The following is a 24,619-nucleotide window of genomic DNA, read 5'->3' on the forward strand; positions in this document are numbered from 1 at the left end:
GGAGTCGAAAAGAAGCCGTTGGGTTCGCGCGCGTTCTCTTTCATGGGGGGACGGGGGGGGAGCGCTATTCGGGGTCCACCAACAACGTTTCGAGCGGGGGCCATAAGCAAAGGAAGACCCGTGACAGGCCTCCAGTTTCATTCGTCCCATGGAATTGAACCGGGGTGCGCGTTCTCCCTTCGTCGTGTCCGGCCCCTGAAACGGATATTTGCGTGGTGTGTGGCCCGCCGCCTTCTCTGCCTGTGAGGGTGGGAACGCCGAAGAGCTTTCGCAGCTTTTTCACTCGGAGGAGCACGTAAGAAGAAGAACCGACAGCGATAACAGTTGGACCCGCCCCCGTGCTTAATTCACGTGTTCGTGGAGGGCAATTGAGAAGGCTCCTCCTCTAAACTGCTGGTTGGGCCCGCGCGCGCGCGCACACTCGAGCACACCTGTATATTCCTGAGGTAAAATAAAATTAAAGTCTAGAACCAGAAATCCGGTGTGACCGAATGCAGGTGAGTTTCAGGTTATAGATAAATGGGATATGGATGATATTTCCTGGTTTGACTCAGATAATCGTGAGTTATACTAGTTAGTATAATAACTTTTTGCCCCCTTCACATACATTTTCTGTTCAGAACACAGTGCTATTTTCAGCTGGCATTTTCAGTATGCTTTATGATTTTGGGGGGTAAACGTTTTTGTAACTAAACTGACACACACACCTTTTAAATACGGTAAGCAGGTTTTCAAAATACATTTCTTTATAAAAATAGATTGCTTTAATATTCGCACAACTTAGAAATGTACGATAACGTTTATAATAGTGAGGAACTTCATAGACCTATATTGGGGACAGGGTTTTCAGGTTTCTTTCTGGTCACTCCCTTTGATCTGGTTTGCACAATGCAGCAACCCCTCTTCTGGGGTAGGGATGGCAGAGAATTCCGCCATGGATCTCAGGGAGGCTGAATGCCAGTGCATTCGGCCCCCCGAAATCTGTAACGGAATGGCCTGCCACCCCCCCACGGATCCCCCCGGGATGAGACTTACCTGGGGCAGATCTTCTGGGCGGTGGCGGCTTCGGTGGCGGCTGGTCTTCCGACCAGCTGCCGCCACCGCCATTTGCAGTTTTATTTTGCTTTTACACAGACATGATTGGCTACATAGGTTTTTACGTAGCCTAAAACGTCTGGGTAAAAAAAAAAAAAAAGTGTACGCAAATGGCAGTGGCTACGGCCGGCCGCTGCCATTTGTGTACGCCTTTTTTTTTTTTTTACCCAGACATTTTAGGCTACGTAAAAACCTACGTAGCCTAAAATGACTGGGTAAAAAAAAAAAAAGGCATACGCAAATGGCGGCGGCTATAGCCGCCGCCATTTGCGTTCCTTATTTTGGGCCCTCTTACTCTACGTAAATAATTACGTGGACTAAGATGGCAAAAATAAGGGGAACGCAAATAGCGCCCGCTACGCTATTTGCGTTCCCCTTATTTTCGCCGTCATAGTCTACGTAATTATTTACGTAGAGTAAGAGGGCCCAAAATAAGGAACGCAAATGGCGGCGGCCGTAGCCACTGCCATTTGCGTACGCGGGGGGTTTTTTGTTTGTTTTTTACCCAGAGCCCTCCGTGGACAGAAATCCGGCTGTGGGCGACTCTGGCCTGGCTGGGCCTGGCCAGCTGCTCCGCAGAACTGCTGCGGAGCACAGCCGGCCACGGAGGATTCCGGCGGGGGGGGAGGAACGGACCGCCTCCCCCCCCCTGGCCAGGATTCCGGGGGGGGGACGGAACGCCTCCCCCCCGCACCATCAACATAATCCGCGAAAGGTAAGTGATTTTCGTACATCCTTATTCTGGGGTTGGATATGCAAAGTGGCAGCCACATGTGCCCTGCACACACCACAGCATCACCGTGGGTTAAATAACACATGGTGGGATGTCAAGTCATGCAAATTGGCCCATTGTGTATCTTTGGACTGGGTAGGAAGCATTATTCCAGGCCACTTAGCCATTTCCAATCGCTAATATGTGGGACCTGATAGCACTCCTTATAATGTATAAGTTTGTTTTCATCCTATTTAGCATGAGAAGGTAATCAAATTAATAGAAGGTACTGTCATACTATGTTCCTCCAGCTTGTGTTAGTCTTTTTATGGTGCAAGCAGAGTCTTGATGAGCTAAGGGCACAGTCCTGTGCCTGTTTAGGCAGAAAAAGTTCTACAACTCCCAGCAATAAATTGCATCCTAAAATGATTAATTTGCCCCAAAATATGGTTTCTTGTACTGCTGCACTTGTAACATCTAATATGCCAAATAAAATAAGTCTACTCTGGCCATTCTATAAAACTACTGCTATACAAATAGTCTAATCCTAATCATATTTATTTGGAAGTCTACAGTGCAAGAGGGTAGCCACCATTCCATTTACTGTCTTTTTGCTGGAATGCCTATTGTCGGAAATTAGACTCCAGAGAAGCTGTAAAACTGAAAGCCAGCCTTGAATCCTTGAATGTAGATTGACACTGGATACCATAAAGTAAGATGAAGAGTGTGTTCTAATGAATCTGTTGACACTGGTTCACATTGATACAGCTGCTCTATATAGGAGTAATGCTTAGACATCAAGTAACATGTATTTTCCCATATGCCATGGGAAAAGTGTGAAACAAGAAGGTTAAATTAGAAGAGGATGTTGAGAATGCTCTATGTTTTCCACTGACAAATCCTGGGAAGGCTGTGGAACTCCTGAGTAGATGCTTGGAGGCAGTTTTGGGCTGGATGAGGGTGGACAGACTGAAGTTTAATCCAGACAAGATGGAAATACTTTAGGTGGGGAAACATGCTGATATGGATAGAAGTATTCACCAGGTTTTGAATGGGAAAGGACTCCTACTGAAGGACCAAGTGGGGGATCCTTTGGGACTCATCACTAACTGTGGAAGTGCAAGGGGCAGCAGTAGGCAGGAATGCCTTTTCCAACTTTGGTACATCAGCTGTGACCCCACCTAGGGAAAGCGGACCTGGCATCAATTATGTATGCTCTAGTTACATATAGAGTGGACTACTATATGTGGTCTGTATGGGACTGCCTTTGAAGACTCAAACTCCAGCTGGTACAGAATGCGGCCGCTAGCATCCTTGTTGGGGCTAGACAGTCAGATCATATTATGCCAATTCCATCCCACCTACACTGTTTGCCAGTACATCTTCAGGCCCAGCTCAAAGTGCTGATGTTGACCTTTAAAGCCTTAAAAGACTGGGGACCAGGTTCCTTGAAGGACCACCTACACCTGTATGAACCTGCCCATGTTTAAATACCTTTGGATATTTAAATATCTTCAGTGCTTTTAAGAGGGCTTTTAAAATGTACCTGTTTTCTCTGGCGTTTTATTGTATTTGCTGCTGCTGTTACATATTTGGGCTATATTATATTGTATTTTAACTGGCTTATTTTAAAATAATTGTGCAAAGAGAGCCAAAGAGCCGATATCTTTGATAGTCATATCTTACATATTGTGTTTTTGATGGTTCTAAGCAGACAATGTATAATGGTTGCAGATGCTGATGATGCACTAGTCATCTTTCCTTCCTGGACTGAATATGTCAAAAGAATCAGAGACCCCACTTTCTTTGACTGACTGTCGTTGTAATATTTGCATGGACATCTTTCTGGAACCGGTCACATTACCATGCCACCACACCCTGTGCAATTCTTGTTTCCAGCTCACAGTGGAAAAGGCCAGTCTGTGCTGCCCTTTCTGTCGTCGTCGAGTCTCTTCTTGGGCACGATATAATGCCCGCATGAACACTCTTATTAATTTGGAATTATGGGAGAAGATTCAAAAGTATTTCCCAGCAGAATGCCAACGCAGAATTAATGGACAGGACCTAGAAGAAGATAGTGAGTAAAATTGTAGTTATCTTGGCTTGGCACTTATAGGTATGCCATTGATGTTTAGAAAGCTTATATAATATTCTGGGGAAAGCAGTAAAATAAATTTCTATACAGCCACCCATCAGGTGGTCTGTAATAAGTAAGAATTTCTTCCAGGTTACTTGACAGGGATGGATTTTTAAGTTCAAAGATAACTGCATTGGGTAGGTTTTTGGTGCTTTTTGTTTTGTTTTTACCAATTGGTGTGCCACAAATATAAAGGTGAGCTAGTAAAATATTTGTTGGTACCAGATTTGTTACATTATATGCAAAAGCTCCTTGTTAAATAACAATAATTGAACAATAATTTGTGAAGTTATTTGCAAAACAAGATAATGTATGTGTCGGTGACCACTGCTGAAAGTGAGCTCTTAAATTTTTGTTTTTCCTGGATACATGTTCAGCTGTGGATTCATTTTTCCCCTTGTCATTTTCACCAAAAATCAGTGTCCTTTCCTGAAGAAAACAGGATGTAGTAATTTAAAATTGGTACATTGTATGAGCTGGTATCCTTGCATCTTTAGAATGAGAATAGCAACTTTGTTCTTTTGTTTGGTTGTAAAGGAATCTGACAGTTCAAGCACACTAATGGTTGAATCCAGTTGTGGTGTTCCATTGATGGAAGCAATTCCATCAGCGGAGCCGGGAGAGGAACGATTACTTCTCCCACACACACCCTCAAAATCTGCTCCAGAGCAGATTTTCAGGTGGTGCAGAGGGCTGCAGTGGGGAGGAGAGGGGAAGAAAGTCCTGTTGTGCTAGTAGACTTTTGCTAGTGCAATGTTGGATTTAAGTCTAAGATGCTGGAATAGCCTGACTGCTTGTTCTTTGCTGAAGAGGTTAGAAAACTACAGGGCCAGGACTTAAGTTTATTTAAGGGGCTTGCACTAGCCCAGTGGAATTTTTTAAAAACGTTGCTTTAAACAATTAACACCCACACCTTATCACAAATTTGTTTTTAATCTTCATTTTAATAGCAGGTAAAGCCCTTTTGGTTTTACAGAACTAGGTGCATAGTTTTGGGGTCCTGTCCCAAGAATTTGTCCATTACTGAAGGTGTCAAATTAAAAAGTGAGAATCCTATCAGAGGGTGAAACAAAGAATTGCAATTTTTAAAAAAAGCAACAACCCTCTTTTTCCTTGATTATATTGGAGTTTTACTTTAATCCCTCAGTACTGGGGAAGTAGGAAACAATTTAAAAGTAATGAACTACATGATGCGAGAAGTGCATTCTGTCATATAGTACTTAGATTAAATTACAACTTGATTACTCTTCATAGGAATACTGCAGTCTCAAAATAATTGGTTCATAATAACTATTTTTTCCATCTCTTTTTTTCTCCTGGAATAGCATGCATACTTCAGCCACTACACTGCTTAAGTAAGCCTGGAGAATTAAGACAGGAGTATGAAGCTGAGATAACCAAGGTAAATCTAGGAAGCTGAGTGGGGTTCACTAATAGTTTTCCAAGGACCACAAAAACCTACAGCCAGACTTGGGTCCAGGGAAGGCAAGGGTTACTGGCTACTAAGGCTACTAAGCCAAGCCCAAATGTGTGGACTCCTTTCCAGGAAATACATTGTTTATAGTAAAGAATTGATGTATTCAGTCTATAAAGTGGTAAGAACAAACTGAAAATAAAAGATGTAAACTCTTGATTTAGGCGGAAGCAGAACGACGTGCTCATGATCAAGAAGAGAGCAAAGCAAGTGAAGAGTATATTCAAAGGCTGTTAGCAGAAGAGGAAGAACAGCAGAGGTTAGCAGAAGAAAACAAAAAACAGATGGAAGAACAATTATTATTAGATGAGATGTTGGCACGGGAACTGAGTTTCAATCTGGTAAGTTTGATATAGAAGTGAGAATTTTAAAAAGTCTCCTGAACTTGATGAACACAAGTTATTTTCTTAAATGGTGCTTCGAACCTTAAAATGGGAAGAGGGTACTTGAAAACTAATATGTAAATAATCAGGTACCTTTGTTGTTTGATTTAGAGAAACTGTATCTGCCCTGTAAATGAAACCTATGGCACATACTCTTTAACATAGCCTTCCCCAACCTGGTGTCCTCCAACTGTGTTGGACTGTAGTTCCCATAATTCTCAGCCATGGTGGTCCAACACAGCTGGAGGGCACCAGGTTAGGGAAGGCTGCTTTAACATACTGAAAACTAGCATTTGAAATGTAGTCTACTACTTTCACACTGTGTCAGTGCAGCTTTTTTCCTGCGCTAGACAACCTCTATCTCCTGTGTGCATTATTAGAACAAGTTAGTACTTTTTAAAAATGGAATAATAGAAAGCAGTTTCATAAAAAAAGTTTTAAGTGTGTACCTTGGAAGAATTCCAGCTTCTGAAATTACTGTAGTTTACACATTCCTATTACGGCTACAGTAAATGACTACCCATTATTTTTGATGTAAATTAGTGTTAATATGTGAACACTTTTCCTTAACATTGCTGCTTCTAGCTAAGAATCTAATGTCTGTTATGAGTGTAACTCTTGCTTAAACCTAGAAATGTGTCTGGCTAAATAGGCACTTGTATTAAACGAGGTAGAGGATAAAATCCATTTCCTCTAATGATAGGTGGCAATGAAAACCCACTGGATTCTATTATGGGCAAACTGATGGGTGTGGTCACCATGATAGCATTTTGTTTCAGACTTGGGGAGCGATGCGCAATACCAGCAAGTGCTCTGAGGTTACCTGTGTTGGAGATGGTATGATATATCAAAACTTGCCAATAAGCAGCTAAATCATTTGTGTACGTTAGCACTGTATTAATTCCTTTGGGATACCAGTTAATTTAATGCCATTTAATCAACTGCATAAAGGCATGCTTGTTCATTTGTTTATTTTTTGACATTGAAGAACAGCTCTACTAAGGAAAACCTACACAGCAGTCTGTCACCTGGCCTGCCCTCTTCTGATTCCTGCAAAACATCGAAAAACAAATTGAGCAATTCCGGGGACATTAAAAAGTAAGTCAAATCCAGTGATCCAGACTCAAGATTTGTTGGTACAGTGTATACACCATTGCACAAGGGATACACTGTGTGGAGGGACAGGTTTCCCAGTCTGATTATAGGAGCTTTGTCATATGCGTTTATTTTGACAGTTTTCCATTTTCAAAAACGTAACCCAATGCCCCAAACGGTAGATGATGAGTTTTCTCATTTTCAGCGTATACTGAAATCATAAATGAAAGCTTGGGTTTTCCTGTGTTGACATAGCGAACACTTTAATTATTTTATCAGGGTCCCTGACTGTGCAGAGAGTTCTGTTTGCATTCAAGCGGACATGAGTAGGACACCTCTTCTGCCCTCCCTGCTCAACATAGGGAAGTTGAGGACTGAAGGGACAGGGCCAGCATGCACTGTCCCCTCTCACATTCAGGCAAACTGCTGGGCAGGGCTACTGTTGCCTTGTGTTTTGGAAATATTGCCCTGGTTAGAGGTGGAGGGTTGGGCCCCCTCCCCAAGCCTCACCCCCTGCCCTAGAGGTGACCAGGGGCTTTGGGAAGGAGATGGGGAGAGGAATCACTCCCAGTGGGAGGGCAACCATTGCACAGGAAAATTGCTTTATCTTCTATCATAGATCAGAGATAAGGGCATTCCCTCCTTTGCACGCCATTCTTATCCTAATTGGGCATGAGCGGCGTGCGAAGGAAAGTGACTCAGCTGGCGTTTGCAGCAATTGGTCCTGGAAGTGCCTGCCAAGTCCCTCTTCTGCTTGTATTCCAGTTGGGATGTGAGCAGTGCACAAAGGAGGTACCTGGCTCGGCAGGTGCTTGCAGGACTAGTGCCTGCCAAGTCCCTTATTCTGTGCCTCTGCAGAGAGAAAGGAAAATGGGGTGGGGTAGGGCAGGGGTAGATGATGTAGTTGGAGGGGCAGGACTTCTGGATAGGGGCCAAACCCTTGATATCGTCTGTCTACCAGCTTGGAGGGGGGCAAGCAGGCTCCCGGACCAATTTAGGTTTCCTGCCCTTGGTTTAGTGCTAGGTGCACAAGACTTGGTCTTGTCAGTGCCCCTTCCACCCATGAGTATAGCTGCAAGGAGGAGAGACTGGAAGCTTTAGCTTCAGTTTTCAACAGAACACAGAAGCAAAAGCATTCCATCTCCTCATGGCAGCATCAAAGGAAAGCGGGAGGGTAGCTGACAAGCCTAAGTGTTGTTCACATAACACTAAACCATAGTTTAGCATTGCATCCAAACACAGTCGTTGTAACATATTCGTTTGAACTCTTCATCTCAACATTACAAATGTATACATTTTCATTGATCAGTCTCTGTATGTCTACTTTAAGCTGTTAATGTTCAGAAGTCATGGGTTGGATGCAGACTTAAGTGATTCATGCTTGGGCCCTATTCAATCAATGGGACTTAAGTTAATCATAACTACTTTCAGTGGGACCTGAGTGTGACTAATGTATCGTGCAAACCTGTGTATAGCTGCTTAGAAGTAAGGCCCTTTGAGTTCGGTACTTACTCCTAGATCAGTGTGTATAGGATTGTAGCCTTAGTCTGCATTTAACTTCATGTTTTATTCCTTTTGTCATATGCAATGTTTGCAGTAGGCCAAAAATTTTTTAGAATTGTCTTATAACATTTTACCACACACGCTGCTCAGAAATAAGAGACATAGTTAAGAGAGATGTTGGCTTTGTCTGAATGTACATCCTAAGTCATTGTTCTTCACAGGCTGTAAAACTGCTTTTATCCCTCTTAAGGTATTTGTCTCCGATGCCCTGCAATGTGTTGCCTACAAAGGTGCTCTTCAGGAAATTAGAGGAAGAAAGCATTGGGTCTTTTTCTGGGGTAATGTATACATATTTAGATTCCTATGTAGTGTAAAGGAAGAGAAGTTCAGCATTCTCATATCTTTGTGAAGTGCATATGAAATCTCATCTGATTAGATTCTAACAATTAGAACAAACTTCCAAAACTGCATATTTTTTTAAATCTTGAAAACAAGTTGTGTATGTGTACCTCCTAGTTTTCAGTGTCCTGTGCATTTTCATGATCTATATAGCCAGTAGGAATTGTAATTCTATTTTCATATTTTAAAACTGTGTGTATAAAAATCTCATGAGGAAGAGTAAACTCTATTTGACAATTTTAATTTGTGTTCTATTTCTTCTAGGAAAGCAGCAATACTAAAAACAGCTTTGCATTGGGGGAGGAAGAAAGTGATGAAATGCCCACACTATCTCCACAGACAATCAGTGAGGTGAGAAATACTGAAGATTCTTCTTTAGAACTATCTATTCCACACTTAAGTATATGTACTACAACTAAGTCCAGCCTGCTTACCCAGGATATATCAAGTTCTTCCAGATATCTGGTAAATGAACTAGCAGATGAGCTTTCTAATGTTACACATAGGGAAGACTGCGATTCAGAGTGTTTTTTCTCAAAGAGAGATGCAACTGCTTATGACTTTAAAAGTGGCAATTTTACAGAAAACATGTACTTGACAAAACATGCAAAAATTAGTACTTCTCAAGAAACACTTATATCTGTTACACCTGTTGACCAGCAAGACAGCAACATTGCAACCTGTGACCACGCAAAAATGATGAGAAGCAGTAGAGTAGAAAACCATCTTCACGATGGCTCTTTAATCACTAAAGAGATTCCAAAGAGAAAATCTCAGGCATCACCCCCTGAAGAAGCAGATTCATATTTGAATGATAAAAGGAGAAGAACTTTCTCACAAACTGAAGAAGAGGAAGAGATGAATGATATACAAAAGCAGATAAGTTTGGAGAAGCAACTTTATGAAAGGTATAAGCAAGAAGAGGAAGACAGACGTCTAGCTCTGAAGCTTCAGAGGGAAATTGACAAAGAGCAGAAAACACTAAATCGCAAAAAAGGCTCTCCAGATGAGTACCATTTGCGCCCTACAACATCTCAGTCAGTAAAAGAATCTCCAGCTGTTAGGAAACGTTGCAAGCTGTCAGAGAACTTGAAGCCTCCGAACAGCCAGACCGAAATAGACCAACAAAAACTACGTAGAGGCTCCCACAATAAGAACTGGAAACCCTCTAACAAACTCCAGACAAAGTTGTCTGTAAAAGGAGGGAATGTTTTGAACTGTGTCCTCAATAGCTCTGATTCAAAGGATGCAGAATTGATGCCAAACAAGCAAAAAAAAATCCTTCAGATGGTTAAAAGGTCTGCTACAAACTAGGGGGTCAACAGTGCCTATGAAAGCACTGTGGCATTGATAGTAATTAAAGAATGGACACTCTTTTGAAAGGTTGATTGCATTAAACATTTATTTGTTCAGGGATTAACTGCTTTCAGAATTAATGTGCTCTTTGGTTGGGAACCAATAGTGCCTGCTGTATACCCCTTTGCTTTGATTTCTTGTTGCATCTCAGTTCTCGGGTTACTCAATGTCTTGTTTAAAGCCATCGTGTACTCCAGCTCATGATTTTTGTTGGAATATGTCATCAAAGCAGCTCCCCATTATCCCCTTCCACTTCTCCCCGCCCCCCGCGGAAGTAAATAAATACGAATGAGAAGTTGATAGATGATTTTGAGTTGGACTGGAACGACATCATGCTTGAGGAATTGGTAATGCCACTGGTGCACATATTGACTGTACTTCGAGGTGGATTATATAATAAATGTCCCAAATGTCTCATCCTTCACAGATCCCATGGACTATTAAGATACCTTAAAGTGTTTCCAAGTGAACAAGTTTTTCTATTTCTTGGAATTATAAATCTGCATTTGTTTAAAACATAATCCATTAAAAAAGCTTTCAAGTCTCAGAGAACCAACCTATCTTGAATCGACTCTTTCTGCAATTCTATAGAAAAATAAATTTGATACATTTTGAAGTAATACCTGAAAACATCGTTAGAAAATAAAACCTATATATTTTTTCATTTTCATTAGTTGTAATTAACTCATCACTATTGCAATAATACATTACATAGAAAAATGTTGCCATTAAAATCACCTATAGGTGATTTTAATGGCAACATTTATTGCATTAGGTCATATAATATTTAGGGCACAGTCCTACTGGGATAGTCAGCCGCCTCTGAACTAGGCAGCCAACTATCCAATGCAGGGTGGGCAGATAGCCAAGTGTCATAATGACACCTCCACAGTCTCCTCCTCTGGGAACGCCCCATTTTTGTCTGCTATGTGCTGCATTTACGAGCACAGAGATGGGGAAAAACCGCGCTCCCTACAAGGAGGTGGGGAGCACAGTTTCTGGAAACCAAGCTCAGAGCTCTGGCTCTGAGCTCAGTTCCCAAAAACCAAAAAAACCTGAGGCCATCTAGACACTGTCTAGCAGCCACAGGATTGCTCTCTTAATAAATTTCATAATAACATTTCTTTAGCAATACTTTGATAAGAACATTCAATAATCAATACATTAGTTCAAGCTATAATAAAAATACAGCTTTGACTCCTTCACTAAACCTGACAAGTCAGTTTGACTACATAAAAATTGCTCCATTTTTTCCTAACCAGTCTGTAAAAGGCTCATCAATTGTTTTCCATTTTTCTTGAAGTCTTTGCTGCAAGTAGTATATTAATCAGAAGCTCCTGTCCATTTGCAGGAAAATTATCCACAAAGTCCAAAAACGCTCTTAAGTGATAATGGAAGTGAATACTTAGACATTCCCCTTATTTTATTATTATTACTTTCATTTATGTTTCCCACCACAAAAAACAGTCTTAAAACAACTTACACAAATCCAAAAATCCACAATGAATATAACAAAAAGCCCAAAATCAATATAAACCATAATCGGCACAATACAAATAAAAAATACTATAAAACAACAATAAATAAAAATACATTATGCAACATGTTTATTCACAATATACAAAATCCACCCCGACCCCGTTGCATTGTGGAACATCTGTTCCCTGTTCAAGCCAGCCATACCCTCTGTAAGGATTTTGGGATCCTGATTTACTTAGGTCCCAGTCAAACCAGATTTGAGGATTGCCAAAGCAAAATGGAGTTACAGATGTGTCCGTTTAACAATTTATTGATTATACACAGGTGATAAATGGATGCAGAAAGAAATGCAAAGATAGCTCACAGGTCCCTTCACTGATCGGAGCAGTCCCCAGTCACAGCGAGCATGTGCCTGGGTCCCCATGGCACATGGGAGTTCTTTCATGGACTAACAGATTTCTCCAAGCTTGTAGTGCATGTTTTCCCTTTTGGAGTGAGACCAGAGAGTAAAACCAGCCTGCTGGATTTTAGAGGTATGTCTCCTAAATTCCACAGCCTGTCATGAGAAATACAGGCTGCGCACTCCTCTCTCAGAAGACAGGGGGCCTCTCGCTTCTCACAGGAGAGAACAGCCTTATCTCAAAGGATAAGATCATTTGGCATAGGCCAAACAGCTGTGTGTACTTGCTTAGTACCAATGATCTCATGTGAGAGGCCTACTTAAAACTCCCCATTATAGAAACCTATCTGGTTATTAAAATCTACCCACTATGTTGAGCTATGCAGTTTCTGTACATTTACAAACAGCATATAAGACACTCAGTTCAACACCTGATTCCTTACCAGTCTTCCAAAACAAAACTCACTACACCCTCCTCCAGGATACTCCATTCTGTTCCATGGTTTTCCATTCTGTAGCCACTGAGCAGGCTCAGTCCTCATTGAGCTACTTTGGGAGGGTTCTCCTCTTTGTGTTTTTTTAAAGATGTATTTGTACTTCTGTGAACCTTGGGGTTTCCCCAAGATTGCTGATACCTGTTTCTTGGGTGTGTATGGTGCCATTTTGGCTACATATGCAACACTCAAAACACATGCATTGGAAGCTAAAGGAATGATGTATTTTGGATAGAAGTCCTTTAGCCAAGTTTTTATAGAATCAATGTTGAAGCTGGGATTGTTTAGCTTGGAAAAAAGGAGGGTAAGGGAAAATATGATAGAGGTGTACAAAATTATGCATTGTGGAGAATGTGGGTAGGAAGACATTTTCCTTCCTGTGTCAGAATACTAGTACCTGGGGTCATCCTATGAAGCTGATTAGTGGGAGATTCAGGACAGATGAAAGGATAGAGCACATAGTTAAACTATGGAACTCACTACCACAGGATGTAGTGATGGCCATCAATTTGGATGGCTTTAAAAGGGGGTTGGACAAATTCCTGGAGGAAAAGGCTATCAATGGCTACTAGTCTTGATGACTATGTGCTACCTCCAGTACCAGAGGCAGTGAGCCTATGTACACCAGTTGCTGGGGAGCATGGGTGGGAGAGTGCTGTTCCACTCATGCCCTGCTTGTGGGTTCCTGGTTGACAGCTGGCTGGCCACTATGTGAACAGAATGCTGAACTAGATGGACCCTTGGTCTGATCCAGCATGGCTCTTCTTATGTTCTATAAAATAAATCCTTGTTGAAATTAAAGCCATTTTCACACACCTTTCCATTCCTAATTGGAAATTTGAATTGTTCAACATGAAAAAGTTATATTAGGATAATACATTTAATCTTCATCCAGCTCATTAGTAATGCCTCCATAGATTTTTCTGCATTTATTTTGACCAGGTGTTTTTTTTCCCCGTACCATGGAATTCATAACTAAATCCCTATTCTTCATTCCAATTTATGTATGGTTGGTCAATTAACCAATGTACTATTGCCAGAGCTTGTCAAGCTAGATAATAAGTGGTCAGTTAACTACTCCCACACCTCCCCAGAATCAGGAATGGATTGTTGGGCAGTGTGGGGAAGCTCACCTGGCATTCCCCACATAACCCTTTGGATTCCAGCCAGGGTTCATGCTACAGCAGATTTGAATACAGTTTACTCAGGAAAACAACTCTAATCACAAACCACAATATTAGAAATTACACTGCAATTTTTAAATTATACTTTTATTAGTCGCATTCTAGAAATGTTTTACTTTCTGATCTTCCGATAACAAGCAACAAACCAGCCTTTTAGTACTTATTCTTGCTAGGCAAGAATCCTCGCCTAAAAAGTTATTAAATATTACATGTGATCATGTAATAGAGTAGTGGTGTATAAGTTTGTCTTAACTGAGCCCTGTAGATCACCTTTGTAACTAGTATTATCTCTTTCCTACATTTACAACATGTACACATTTTTCCTAAACTGAATCCCAGTTGTTGAGGTCTGTTCCCTCACATGAAGCAAACTCTCAGCTTAAGAGTTCAACATTTCTGCCTTTGCAGACAGAGCAAAACGTCTTAAAACCAACTGAAAATGTCTTCATGTTTTAAAAAATGTATTGCTTTTTTTAGTAAAGATTTAGTTATCTCTATGCATACTTTAATAATAGTAACTGCTTCTTTCCACATTCCTTACGTTTTTATTTGCATATTACTTTACCATTATTAGTTCTGCAGTGGTTATCAGTAGGTTTTTTTAAGATTATCTATCCGCTTCCATTGGCAGACATAGACTTGTGTAGTATGCCTTGTTTGCTCATTTGGAACTGGGTTTTATTTTAGAAGAGGGAGAAACTGCCCAGTCCACAGACCAGTAAAGATGTTCATGAATTTAAAATGACAGACTTCAGTATGCCAGTTAAATCCATATAGTCAACAAGGGAGCAATAGGAATGAAGTGAGTAAGGTATTGACTTTTTCACCAGCGTTATTTATAGTACATTTGTATGTAACCATTCTTCCAATTCTCCCTCATTAGAACTGTTCCCTGTACCTGCACTCTTCCATTATTCTGGGGGAACTGGAACTATCCTAAAATGCTGTTTGTTTTCAAAGTAGCATTTGGATGCATTTTTCAAACCCCGTTTTGTTTCTAGAGATTTTCTTCTGACATTTCTCAGTCACCCCTTTACAAAATCCCTTGAAAGACTTACATGTGTCATGGGCTGTGCCTGTATAATTTTGTTTTCCTATGTCATGGGAGAACTTTGTGGCTTACTAGCAAATCTGCAGAAATCATACTTGAGGGAAGATTGGCCCATCTTAACTTGCTGTAGTTATGTAATCACATGTTTCTGCTGTGGGCTGTATAGGCCACATGTTTTACAAATTCCTCAAGTTGCATGTCTTGTGATACTATCCTATAGCTGATAAGGTTGTATCCATGTTGAAATAATTTTAAAAGGCAGCACTATCTGCCAGTGATTCTTAGCGCATCCAGAATACTTACATACAAAAAGCACATCAGCCATACTTCAGCAAGGTCATGGCTACATCAATGGAAACAGTTAACTCATTTTACCAATACCCTCTGAGAATTCCAGAAGTGTTTTTAATAGCTCCTGGACTGTAAGCACAAGAAGGTGCACTCACAGAAGTGTACAGTCATTTAGATAAAATACGATACTTTACCCTGAAATGGTAGAGCAGTGTGCAAGCGTGCTTATTAGAGATGTCAAACCCTGCCCTTGTTCTCTATTACACACCTAACCCTTTAAGTATGGGTGAAGAACAAGTGGCCCTCCAGATGGTGGTAAACTGCAACTCCCATCAGCCCTACCCAGCATAGCCAATGGAGAAGGGATCATGGAAGAAGCAGGCCAACATCATCAGGAGGGCCACATATTCCGCATCCCTGCCCTAGAGTGGTTATAGGTGTCAGTATTCAATAATATCTATCCTTTTATTCATTTTCCACACTTTAATGATAATCAATTGGTCTTGTGGACTTAATTCATCTTTTTGAACAAAATTATGTGGCTACATTCAGGTGTAAGCAGATAGGTGCTGAGATTCATGTGTTCTTTTTACAATAGGGTGGCCCAGTGTCTAACAATGCCAGCTAGTTTTCTGATTTTGATGCCTCTCTAAATTAAACATACATACTTTTGCTAAATCACAGTTGCCTGAAAGTATCCCATAGTCTGGCTTGATATAAGGAAGGTTTCTATTTACTCAGTACTGTTTACTCTGATTGGCAATGGCTATCCAGGGTCATAGATAAATATCTTTCCCACCACCTGATACCTGATCATGTGCTCTATAACTATGGTTCTTCCCACAAAAATGTGTTTATGTGTCTTCAGTATTTACTTATTGCTCTCTGCCACCTATGGTACGTGCCACTTGCAGTGTGAGAAGTGCTGTGCTGTGCTTAAAAACTGAGTACACATCCTGAAAGCTGATATATAAATAATTGTAATAAATAACACCGTTACTAATCTGAGAGTTAAGTTCTGGAAAAGGAAAAATAACCTGTTTTTTTTTCCTTGAGAAAGTGCTGATGTGTTGTAGTGAACTGATCCTCCCGTTTCCTGTTTCTGTTATCTCTATTTTATTGTAAGCCATTACGCCTCATGATGGTTGCAGTCTTTTTCCTCCCTGAAGCTGCGTGTCTTAAACAGCTATGAGGCAGAAATTCCACAGGTGCTCCTTTCTCAACATGGCAATAAAACAAGTGTTTCCTGTCACACATTTGTGAAAAGGCAGAGATTTTCTAATCAGGAGGAAAGTTGGCAACCATAAATATAAATTGGCTTTGTCTAAAGCACAATTGGGGGTGGGGGGAGAGAGAGAAGACAGCTGATGTGTAGTGTAGTAGCTAAAGAGACTGTGCTACAACTTGAAAGGTCCTAGGTTCAAATCTCCCTTTAGGCAAGCCACTCTCTCCCCATCAGTTCCCCCAGCTGCAATATGGAGGATAATAACACTGAATTCCTTAGCACGATTGTTGCAAGGACTACAACTAGATAAATACAAGATGTGTGAAACCATTTCAACACTTGAAAGCACCACAGGAAATTATCATGACTATATCTTATTCTGGGGGTGGGCAACTTGGTGCCTTCCAGATGTTTTGGACTACGACCCCCATAATCCCTGACTATTGGTCATGGTTGCTGAGGCTTGTGGGAGTTGTAGTTCGACACATCTGGAGGGTACCAGGTTGCCTAGCCGTCTTATTCCATTCTGGACCCTTCCCCCTGCCCCGAAACGTGCCTTCAAGGCGCTGTCCAACGCCCACACATCTAAGGCATTCCGTTTTAGTCCCATTGCTTTGAGTGGCAATGCTAGATGTATTACTTCCTTGAAGGGACGGGGGTGGCCATTCGCGGGGAGGGGCCGTAGCTTTGCATGCAGAAGGTTCCAGGTTCGATCCCCTTCATCTCCAGTGTTTTTCCAGCCCTACCTGAAGGGCTGCTGCCAGTCAGTTTTGATAGTACCGGGCTAGAGGGATCAGTGGTCCGGCTCAGTATAAGGCAGCTTCCTATGTTCTTAGTACCCTGTATTGGCCTCGTCGGCGCCATGGAGTATAGTTTCCCCTGGGTCGTGGGAGGGGGGGCTCTGTCGCTGTACTGTTTCTATCCACTCCTTTCCTAGCGATAGGTTCCGCAAGGCGTGACAGAACTGGGACAGTCGTCGGTTACCAATGGATGCCTTTCCCTCGCCGGAGTCCCGAAAGGTAAGACGAACAGCCCCTCCGGCGTCTCTGCGCCGAGCTTAGGGAAAGAAACCCGCCGGCCGCTAGAGGGCGCTGCCCGGGAGCCGGGATACCACCTCGAGAGGAAGCCTGGCACACACGCCACTTCCCCTTCCCTTCCCTTCCCTGTGTCTTTCACGTCGGGCTCTCAGTAAAGCTTGGTATTGAAATTGGAAGCGAGCGGAGGGAATAGGGGCGCGGTGGCCCTGCGCCTGCGCACTGGGACCGGCAGGTGGCGGGTGTTGTTGTTCGGTGATAGAGGCGGCAAGATGGCGGCGCCCGGGGGCTCCGCTGCCGCCGCCGCCGCCGCCGCGTTGAAGGGGTTAATCCAGCAATTCATCGCCATCACGGGTGAGGCGCGCGAAAACCCGGAATAAGCTCAGGAGGCTTGAGACCGGTTCGGCCATGTGGGGGAGGGGGCTAAAGCCAGGGAGCGAGGCCGGGGTGGGGGGAGGGAGACGGAGAAGAGAGTCCTGTCTGTGAGGGAGTTGGCGGGGGACAGAACGGCACGCTAGGTGAGTGGGAGAAAGGACGGAAGCCTGGGCGAGGGTGCCTTGCAGAAAATGGGTTGCTCGTGGAGGGAATGGAGTCTGAGGCGGTGACTCCTGATACCTGATAAGGGAAGGTGTGATGTATATAGGAGGACTTGAGGGGGGATTTCTTTGTGGACTTGGAGGGGGTGGGGTTGCGGGGTGCGGATAAGATGGGCACGCATTGCACAGAGACAGCGAGAATGAGAGCCCTGAGGGGACCGCAGTGTGACATTCTCCAGAAGGAGTTGGGCATGAGGCTCGATTGTTGTCTGTGGGAGTGATGCACGAGATCTGTCACTGGAAACCCCCATCCAAATTCTGTGGGAGGAAAGCTCTCCTAAACCTTCTTTGCTTTCTGTAATGCAAATATAAGTCCTAGGTCGGGTAGTTATCGACGTTAAGTAGTGCATAGAGCAGCCTTCTCAGACCTGGTGCCCTCCAGATGATTTTGACTGCAACTCCCAGTATACCTTACTATTGGCCATGTTGGCTGGGACTGATGGGAATTGAGCAAAACACCACTTTAAATGGACAGATCATCTGATAAAGATGCGATCAGTCTTGTTGTGGACTGTACTGATAGAGGAAGAAGGTATTCCTGAAGTATTTGTAATTAACAGATTTTTATTACATGGCGTTTCTGCTGTGCACATATCTAGGTACTTAAGAAAAAATTCCCTAGCCTAAGTTGTCTTGCTGGAACAGGGCAAAGTCCATATAATCCAGTATCCTGTCCGTAAGAATGACCAGCCTCATGCAAGATCTTTAGTCTATTCAGAAGCTTAGAAGAAAGTATGCTGCTGGTGACCATCCCTTGTTGTTGCCTCTGAATACAGTTCCATTTAGTTATGGCTACTAGCCCTTAATATGCAAATTTATGGGGGATATATATAATCTTTCAAAGGCTTATAAAAGCCTGTTTTGTTTGTTAATGGTGCTGCATGATAGTTTTCAAAAATGCTTCCCCTGGTTGGTTCTGTAGATTGTATCTAATAGTGTCATTCCGCTAATGCAAATGTCATTGCGCTAGTAGAAACCAGGTTCCAAAGTATGGGCAAAGGGAGAATCCAACTAAAGTTCCACTTGTGGAACCAGTTGCAGATCTTAGGTTTACAGATCTTAGGTTTGCTAGTGCTTGGGCAGTGAGAAAAGTCAGGGGACCTCTGCTAGCGCATCACTTTCTTCCACTAATGTTACATTGGATTAAGGTTTGTGTTGCACTAGTACTGTTTAGATGATCCAATCATGTGGATTTCAGGAGGGGGGTGTAGCTCAGTGGTGGAGCAAAAACAAAAGATCTTAGGTTCTATCCCTAGTATATCCAGGTAAGGCCCGGAAAGCCCTCTATCTGAAACCTTGGAGAGCTGCTGCCAGTCAGTGTAAACAGTGCTGAGTAAGATGAAGCAATGGTATAAGGCTTCTTGTTTATCTATTTGTGGCTTCCAAAGCTAGAGTGTGAAGTAACTGAATGAACTGGGCAACCCAAATAATGAAGACAACCAAATGTTACTGGAGCATTGTGGAAACTGTTCATGGAGATGTGCTTATTTGGTAGCTGGCATTGTGTGAAGAACTACTACTTTTAGTCTCGCCTGACTAAACATATTGCCAGTCAATTTCGTTGAATGACCTTGAATACTAAATCTTTGAGAGAACAGAATTTATCTCTATTATCTTTCCATACCGTTCAGAGTTTTATAAATTGATGTTAGATCACCACTTAGCTGTCTTCTCCCCCTAATCTAGAAAAACACAATCTTTTTAGGCTTTTCTTGGGGTGAAGATGCTCCAGTGCCTTGATTATTTTTATTTCCTGTATATATTTTTCTACACTGATGCGCTAAGGCTGCAATCTTATACACATCTGAGAGTAAATTCCATTGAGCTCAGTAGGACCTGCTTCTGAATGGACATGCATGGGATTGCTCTGTAAAGATTTAATGGACATTTAAGTTGGTACTATAAAACATACTCCTGCTAGAAACAGTTGTATTTTAGATTTTAGAAGCCCATTTTCTGTGCTATTTTTCTTCTTCTGCATCTAACACACTTCTGGCTCAAAATGGATAACCCACATTTTAAAAATGATATCTAAAGGCTTCTTCACAAGAGGTCAAATTAGAGACTTTTCCACAATAGGAAAAAGCTAAATATGGGACAGCTAAAGGAGGCATAGGCCTGGTTTGCCACAACCCATGGTTAACAAACTGTGGGTTGTTGAGAAGATGGGGAGTGTATGTGCTGATTTCCCCACTCCTGCTGTGATAAACAACCTGGTGACACCTAATCTCTGGAGTATTTATCATGATATCTGAAGCTGGAACTCTGGGTTGTTTGGGAACAAACAACCCAGAGTTTGAACCCAGGACTAAATCATGATACGCAGCATCCCTGGGTTGTTTATTGCAGTGGGAGCAGGCAGCCAGCCAGCCAGCCAGCCAGGAACCAGCTTGGTTGCTCCTACTGCATTTCAGCAACCCATGGTTCACAAGCCATTGGTTGTTGATGACATGGTAGGTGTTGCCAATAGTTGTTTTTGTTGTAATAATCTATTGCACCAGGTTAACTCACCCTAGTTTAATTGGTCTGTGCTATTGAATCCTTAATGCCGATGCAACTTTACCCTGGGGAAGCCAATGTTCCCATGAAAAATTGTGTTAGAACTCCTAAGTGGCCATAATAGTAATGAGTATTCCCTTTATCCATACAATGAATCTTACTCAGTTTCTTTCACTGGCTGGATTGATGTAATTAACACTTTCTGATTATCTCCATCCATTGGCTGTACTTCTCTAACTTTAAGGGTGCCCTAAAAATAATTCAGGTAAAGGTGTCCCCAACCAGTCGTGTCCGACTCTAGGGTGCGGTGCTCATCCCCGTTTCTAAGCCGAAGAGCCAGCGCTGTCCGAAGACGCTTCCGTGGTCATGTGGCCGGCATGACTGAACACCGAGGTGCACGGAACGCTGTTACCTTTCCCGCCGAGGCGGTACCTATTTATGTACTTGCAATTTCTTGCTTTTGAACTGCTAGGTTGGCAGAAGCTGGGACTGAAGACGGGAGCTCACTCCGTCACGCAGCACTCGGGTCTCGAACTGCTGACCTTCCAGTCTGCAGTTCAGCGTCTTAACCACTATAAAAATAATTAAAATAAATAACTGAACTTCCTTTGTTTTTGTTGTTGTTGTAGAGTTCAAATGTATATTTTGGGCAAAAGAAATCAATCTAATTATATTGTGTAGTTGCAAATCACTTTGTATTATAACCTGCTGCTTCGTTAATTCTGTAGGGCTTATTTTTGAAGATTATAGGTGGAAAAAAGAGAGAGCATGGCTTAAAGACTGCAAAAATGCCAAAGATAACAGCTTACATTTCAGATGCCTTTATACTGCTACATTTAAAGAAGAGTTTCCAAAATTTCAGTCAACACTAATTAAAAAAAAAAAAAAGAGTCTCCTCAATATAATGAGGAAGGATATTTAACTTATTTTGACCCAGTGAGATTACTTGTGAGCACAAGTAGTGAATGCCTGTCTGTCTTAAATCAGTTTTTGTGGGGGATTTGATATTGCTGTAGTATGACTCCAAATGTACAGGAGATGAGCTATTCCGTCTCTGTCCCAAAATGCACATGGTAGGTATAATCTGGGGCTTGCAACACCTACTACTGACTAATTCATTCAGATTGCAAATCTCCATTTCGAGACTGGGTCTATCTAAACTGCAGATCTCATGGCCACAACACCTGGCCAAATGTTTGGACTTCTGTATCTTCACCCGTCCCCTGCTTGTTATACCACCTAGCCTGATGAAGAGTTCTGTAGAACTTCAAAGCTTGCACTTTTTGCAAAAGTTTGGTTGGTCCTAATAAAGGTATTGCCCAACTGTGGTTTTATATTTATTTGTTCCACGTGAACTGGTATGGCTCACTTTGTTTTTGTTGTTTGCCTTCCTGTTATTTTTGTCCATCTTTTCTTCTATATAACGTTTGGTTTATTCCTTTCCCGCCCCCTTTTTCTCCATTTTCTTTTTTCTTGAAGTCTGCTTTTAATCCCTGTGAACACCCATCTCTTCCTTCAATGGCACACTTAGAGAATGAAGGGTTTTAAAATGTCGCACTTTTCATATGATTCCTTAAAGTTTGCCAGTTCTTCTCTGGTACAATTTTAACCTCTTTGTTGCAGATGTCTTGGGTTCTCGGTATGGAGATCATGAGTTATATGCTGCCACCATCAGTAATGTTGATCAGTTGTTCTTGAAATCTTTCACATACTTTAGGGTTTTCCTAGTTTCATAAAGGCCTGCGGCTGGCATTCTGTTTCTGGCCAGTTATTGACCTCATGTCATGTCACCCTTAGTGAATATCAGACAATCGGCAAATCTACCTCAGTTACTGAGGAAGAAAACAATTCTGCATCTTAATACATTTTTTTACTAAAGTTGCAAAATTTGATAATGAAAATGGAGTTATAGCTAGGAAATACTCCAATGTATAACAGTGAGTGTGCTTTCAGCATTAGGAAACATATGTCAAGGATTCAAGGCAAATATATGTTACCACTTACTTAGAAAATATTGCATCTTCTGTCCTCAGCCTGTCAGGGAAAGAATCTCCTGGGAAGAGTTTGCAGTTGAGTGGTGTAAACCTGTCCATCCAATATACCGTATCCACTGAGACTTATATTAAGAAAATTTACACAAAGTTAGTTCTGTTTGATGAGGTTTATGATTTCTTAATTAGATGAATTTGGCCACACTTAAATGGATGCTCATCATGTGTAGTCTAAAGCATGGAGGTGTTAACATGAAAGATTATGCAGATATAAAGCCTGCATCACATCCACTTTCAACTGACATATGAGTTGAAATGTTGTGTTAATCTTTGGCGTAGGCCGAAGCGCCAAATCTCAGCATAACATAAAGAACTTCCCTGAGATCTCAGTGAATATGGGGTAAGGGATCACTGTGTGTGCACTGTTATGCATCCTGATCAGAGTAGGAGCAGGAAAGAGTGCCAGGATAACTAAGGCTCTGGCAACCTGGTGAGGGGATTTGTGGAGGACTGGCCATAGCCCATGTGACTGTAGGCATTTCAGGCTACAGTGAGGGTGAGGAAGTGTATTACAGTGCTACTTGTCATTGATAGGATTTATATGTTCTGATTCTCGCATTCCTCATTACAGTACAGAGGAGGGAAGGGCAATCTAATTCTGATTCACTAATATGTTCAGGCTATTGCTTCAAGTGGGTTTTGCAAAAGCATAAAATGCAAAATAAACATAATAAAACAAGTTATTAATTTTAAGGAACTTAAAACTTGCCTTTCTAAGTTATATCTATTGTTCTTTTTAAGCTATGTTTGAGAACTGCTTTTGTTTTTCCTTGTATCACAGGTGCCAGTGAAAGTGTAGGCAAGCATATGCTTGAAGCATGCAACAATAATCTGGAAATGGCTGTCACTATGTTCCTTGATGGTGGAGGGATAGCTGAGGAGCCCAGCACTAGCTCTGCAAGTGTATCAAACCTCCGACCTCATACAGAGTATGTAGCTTTGTGAATATTCATAGGATGAATAATCAGCTTTGAAACTCAGAAATTGCAAATATCAAGAAATGTTACTATAGAAGTTCTTACTGAACTGCTTCCATTCTACTATTGGTCTAGGAATCTATCTAACAGTTTAGCTGTTTTTCACATTTAAAAAAAGTGCAGGCAAGATGCAATTCATACTGTACTACATTTGCTATCTTCTTTAATCATTTCAATATCTTGCAAGAGATTCTTCATCTTTATTAAGATGAGTATATCATTTAAATATGACTTCAAGTGTGGCATTGAATGCCAAGAGGGGGGGAAAGTTACAGACGAAGTCCAACCAAACCTTTAAATGCATCTACGCTTTCCCCATTTTTGCTATCACAAATGGAACTTCACATTTCTCTTCTCCCTTTTTGTAACAGCTGTGAGCATCTATACCTGTCATACCCATATAACTACAAGCGTTGGCAGTTTCTTGTAGGGCTGTGCACGGGCCCCCCGATCTGCTTCAGATGCCACTTTGGATCCTCAGAAGCGACCCCTATCCGCCTCAGACCGATTCAGACCCCCTCCGTTCCGACTCGGATCCAAATCCGAAGCAAGATTCGGATATCTGGATCGCCCGTTTTTGGCGTTTTCCCATTGACTTGCATGGGAAAACACAAACGGTCATAACCTTTTTACCTTTTATGATACAGGCATGCAATTTGGGGCCCCTCCACTCCCCTGGAGAGGAGGCCACCTGCAAAATTTCAGACAGTTTGGCCCAGTGGTTTTTGTGCTAGGCAGAGTTAAAATCTGATGTTTTCGACAGAAACTCTTAAAGCAAAGAGCTGTAATTTCTCCCTGTTTCCACACCAGGGCGTGACGCCTTGGCCCCTCCCAGCCCCCCTCAAGGGCTTTGCACCCCCCAAAGCCCAGGCAGTTTTGCCAACCAGCTTGTGTGCTAGGCACAGGTGAAATTCAAGTTTTTCCAGGAAAACTCCCAAATAAAGGAGCTGTAACTTCCCCTCACCTCTGCCCCTGCCAACACCCCGAAGATGCCTCATATTGCACTGGATTGCTTTGCTACACAGTGGAGGGTTATTGGAATAAGAAGGTAATTAATATAAATACTATGTGTCTCGTGCTTTTTCAACACTGCCTTGAAATTTGGACGTATAGTGTTGGCGGAACAACAACCTAGCGTGTGCATGCACGCACACAGACACAGACACACAAGAGCTGAAGAAAAG

At 42.0% G+C, this 24,619-nt stretch overlaps 2 protein-coding genes across 9 annotated transcripts in view; both read left to right on the forward strand.

Annotated features, from left to right (window-relative positions):
• Positions 1-10,817, forward strand: RNF168 (ring finger protein 168). 8 transcript variants are annotated; one of them, XM_084846975.1, is made up of 8 exons: positions 1-497; positions 2,376-2,519; positions 3,542-3,884; positions 5,270-5,346; positions 5,583-5,759; positions 6,790-6,899; positions 8,650-8,737; positions 9,063-10,817. In XM_084846975.1, the coding sequence occupies exons 3-8, from the start codon at positions 3,584-3,586 to the stop codon at positions 10,110-10,112; spliced, it is 1,803 nt and encodes a 600-aa protein (XP_084703101.1). In that variant the 5' UTR covers positions 1-497; positions 2,376-2,519; positions 3,542-3,583; the 3' UTR covers positions 10,113-10,817. The 8 variants fall into 8 exon arrangements, with proteins under 8 accessions (XP_084703101.1, XP_084703103.1, XP_084703099.1 ...); XM_084846977.1 differs by having other exon boundaries at positions 1-446; XM_084846979.1 differs by lacking the exon at positions 1-497 and adding an exon at positions 1,605-1,810.
• Positions 10,818-17,556: 6,739 nt separating this feature from the next.
• UBXN7 (UBX domain protein 7) overlaps positions 17,557-24,619 on the forward strand; it is a 35,901-nt gene continuing 28,838 nt past the window's right edge. The window contains exons 1-2 of the mRNA XM_084846982.1: positions 17,557-17,666; positions 23,240-23,387. Coding sequence (XP_084703108.1) covers positions 17,585-17,666; positions 23,240-23,387 — 230 coding nt within the window. The 5' untranslated portion in view covers positions 17,557-17,584. The remainder of the gene's footprint in view (positions 17,667-23,239; positions 23,388-24,619) is intronic.

Source organism: Heloderma suspectum, chromosome 3 (assembly GCF_057233095.1).
Source record: "Heloderma suspectum isolate Gila_16-S chromosome 3, 16-S_ref, whole genome shotgun sequence".
Taxonomy (NCBI): domain Eukaryota; kingdom Metazoa; phylum Chordata; class Lepidosauria; order Squamata; family Helodermatidae; genus Heloderma; species Heloderma suspectum.

Excerpts from the sequence above, each read along its gene's own strand:
- RNF168 (XM_084846975.1), top strand. The coding sequence starts at position 3,584 with ATGTCAAAAGAATCAGAGACCCCACTTTCTTTGACTGACTGTCGTTGT. Across the intron at positions 3,885-5,269 it reads ACAGGACCTAGAAGAAGATA|CATGCATACTTCAGCCACTA; the intron begins GTGAGTAAAATT and ends CTCCTGGAATAG. Across the intron at positions 6,900-8,649 it reads AATTCCGGGGACATTAAAAA|GTATTTGTCTCCGATGCCCT; the intron begins GTAAGTCAAATC and ends ATCCCTCTTAAG.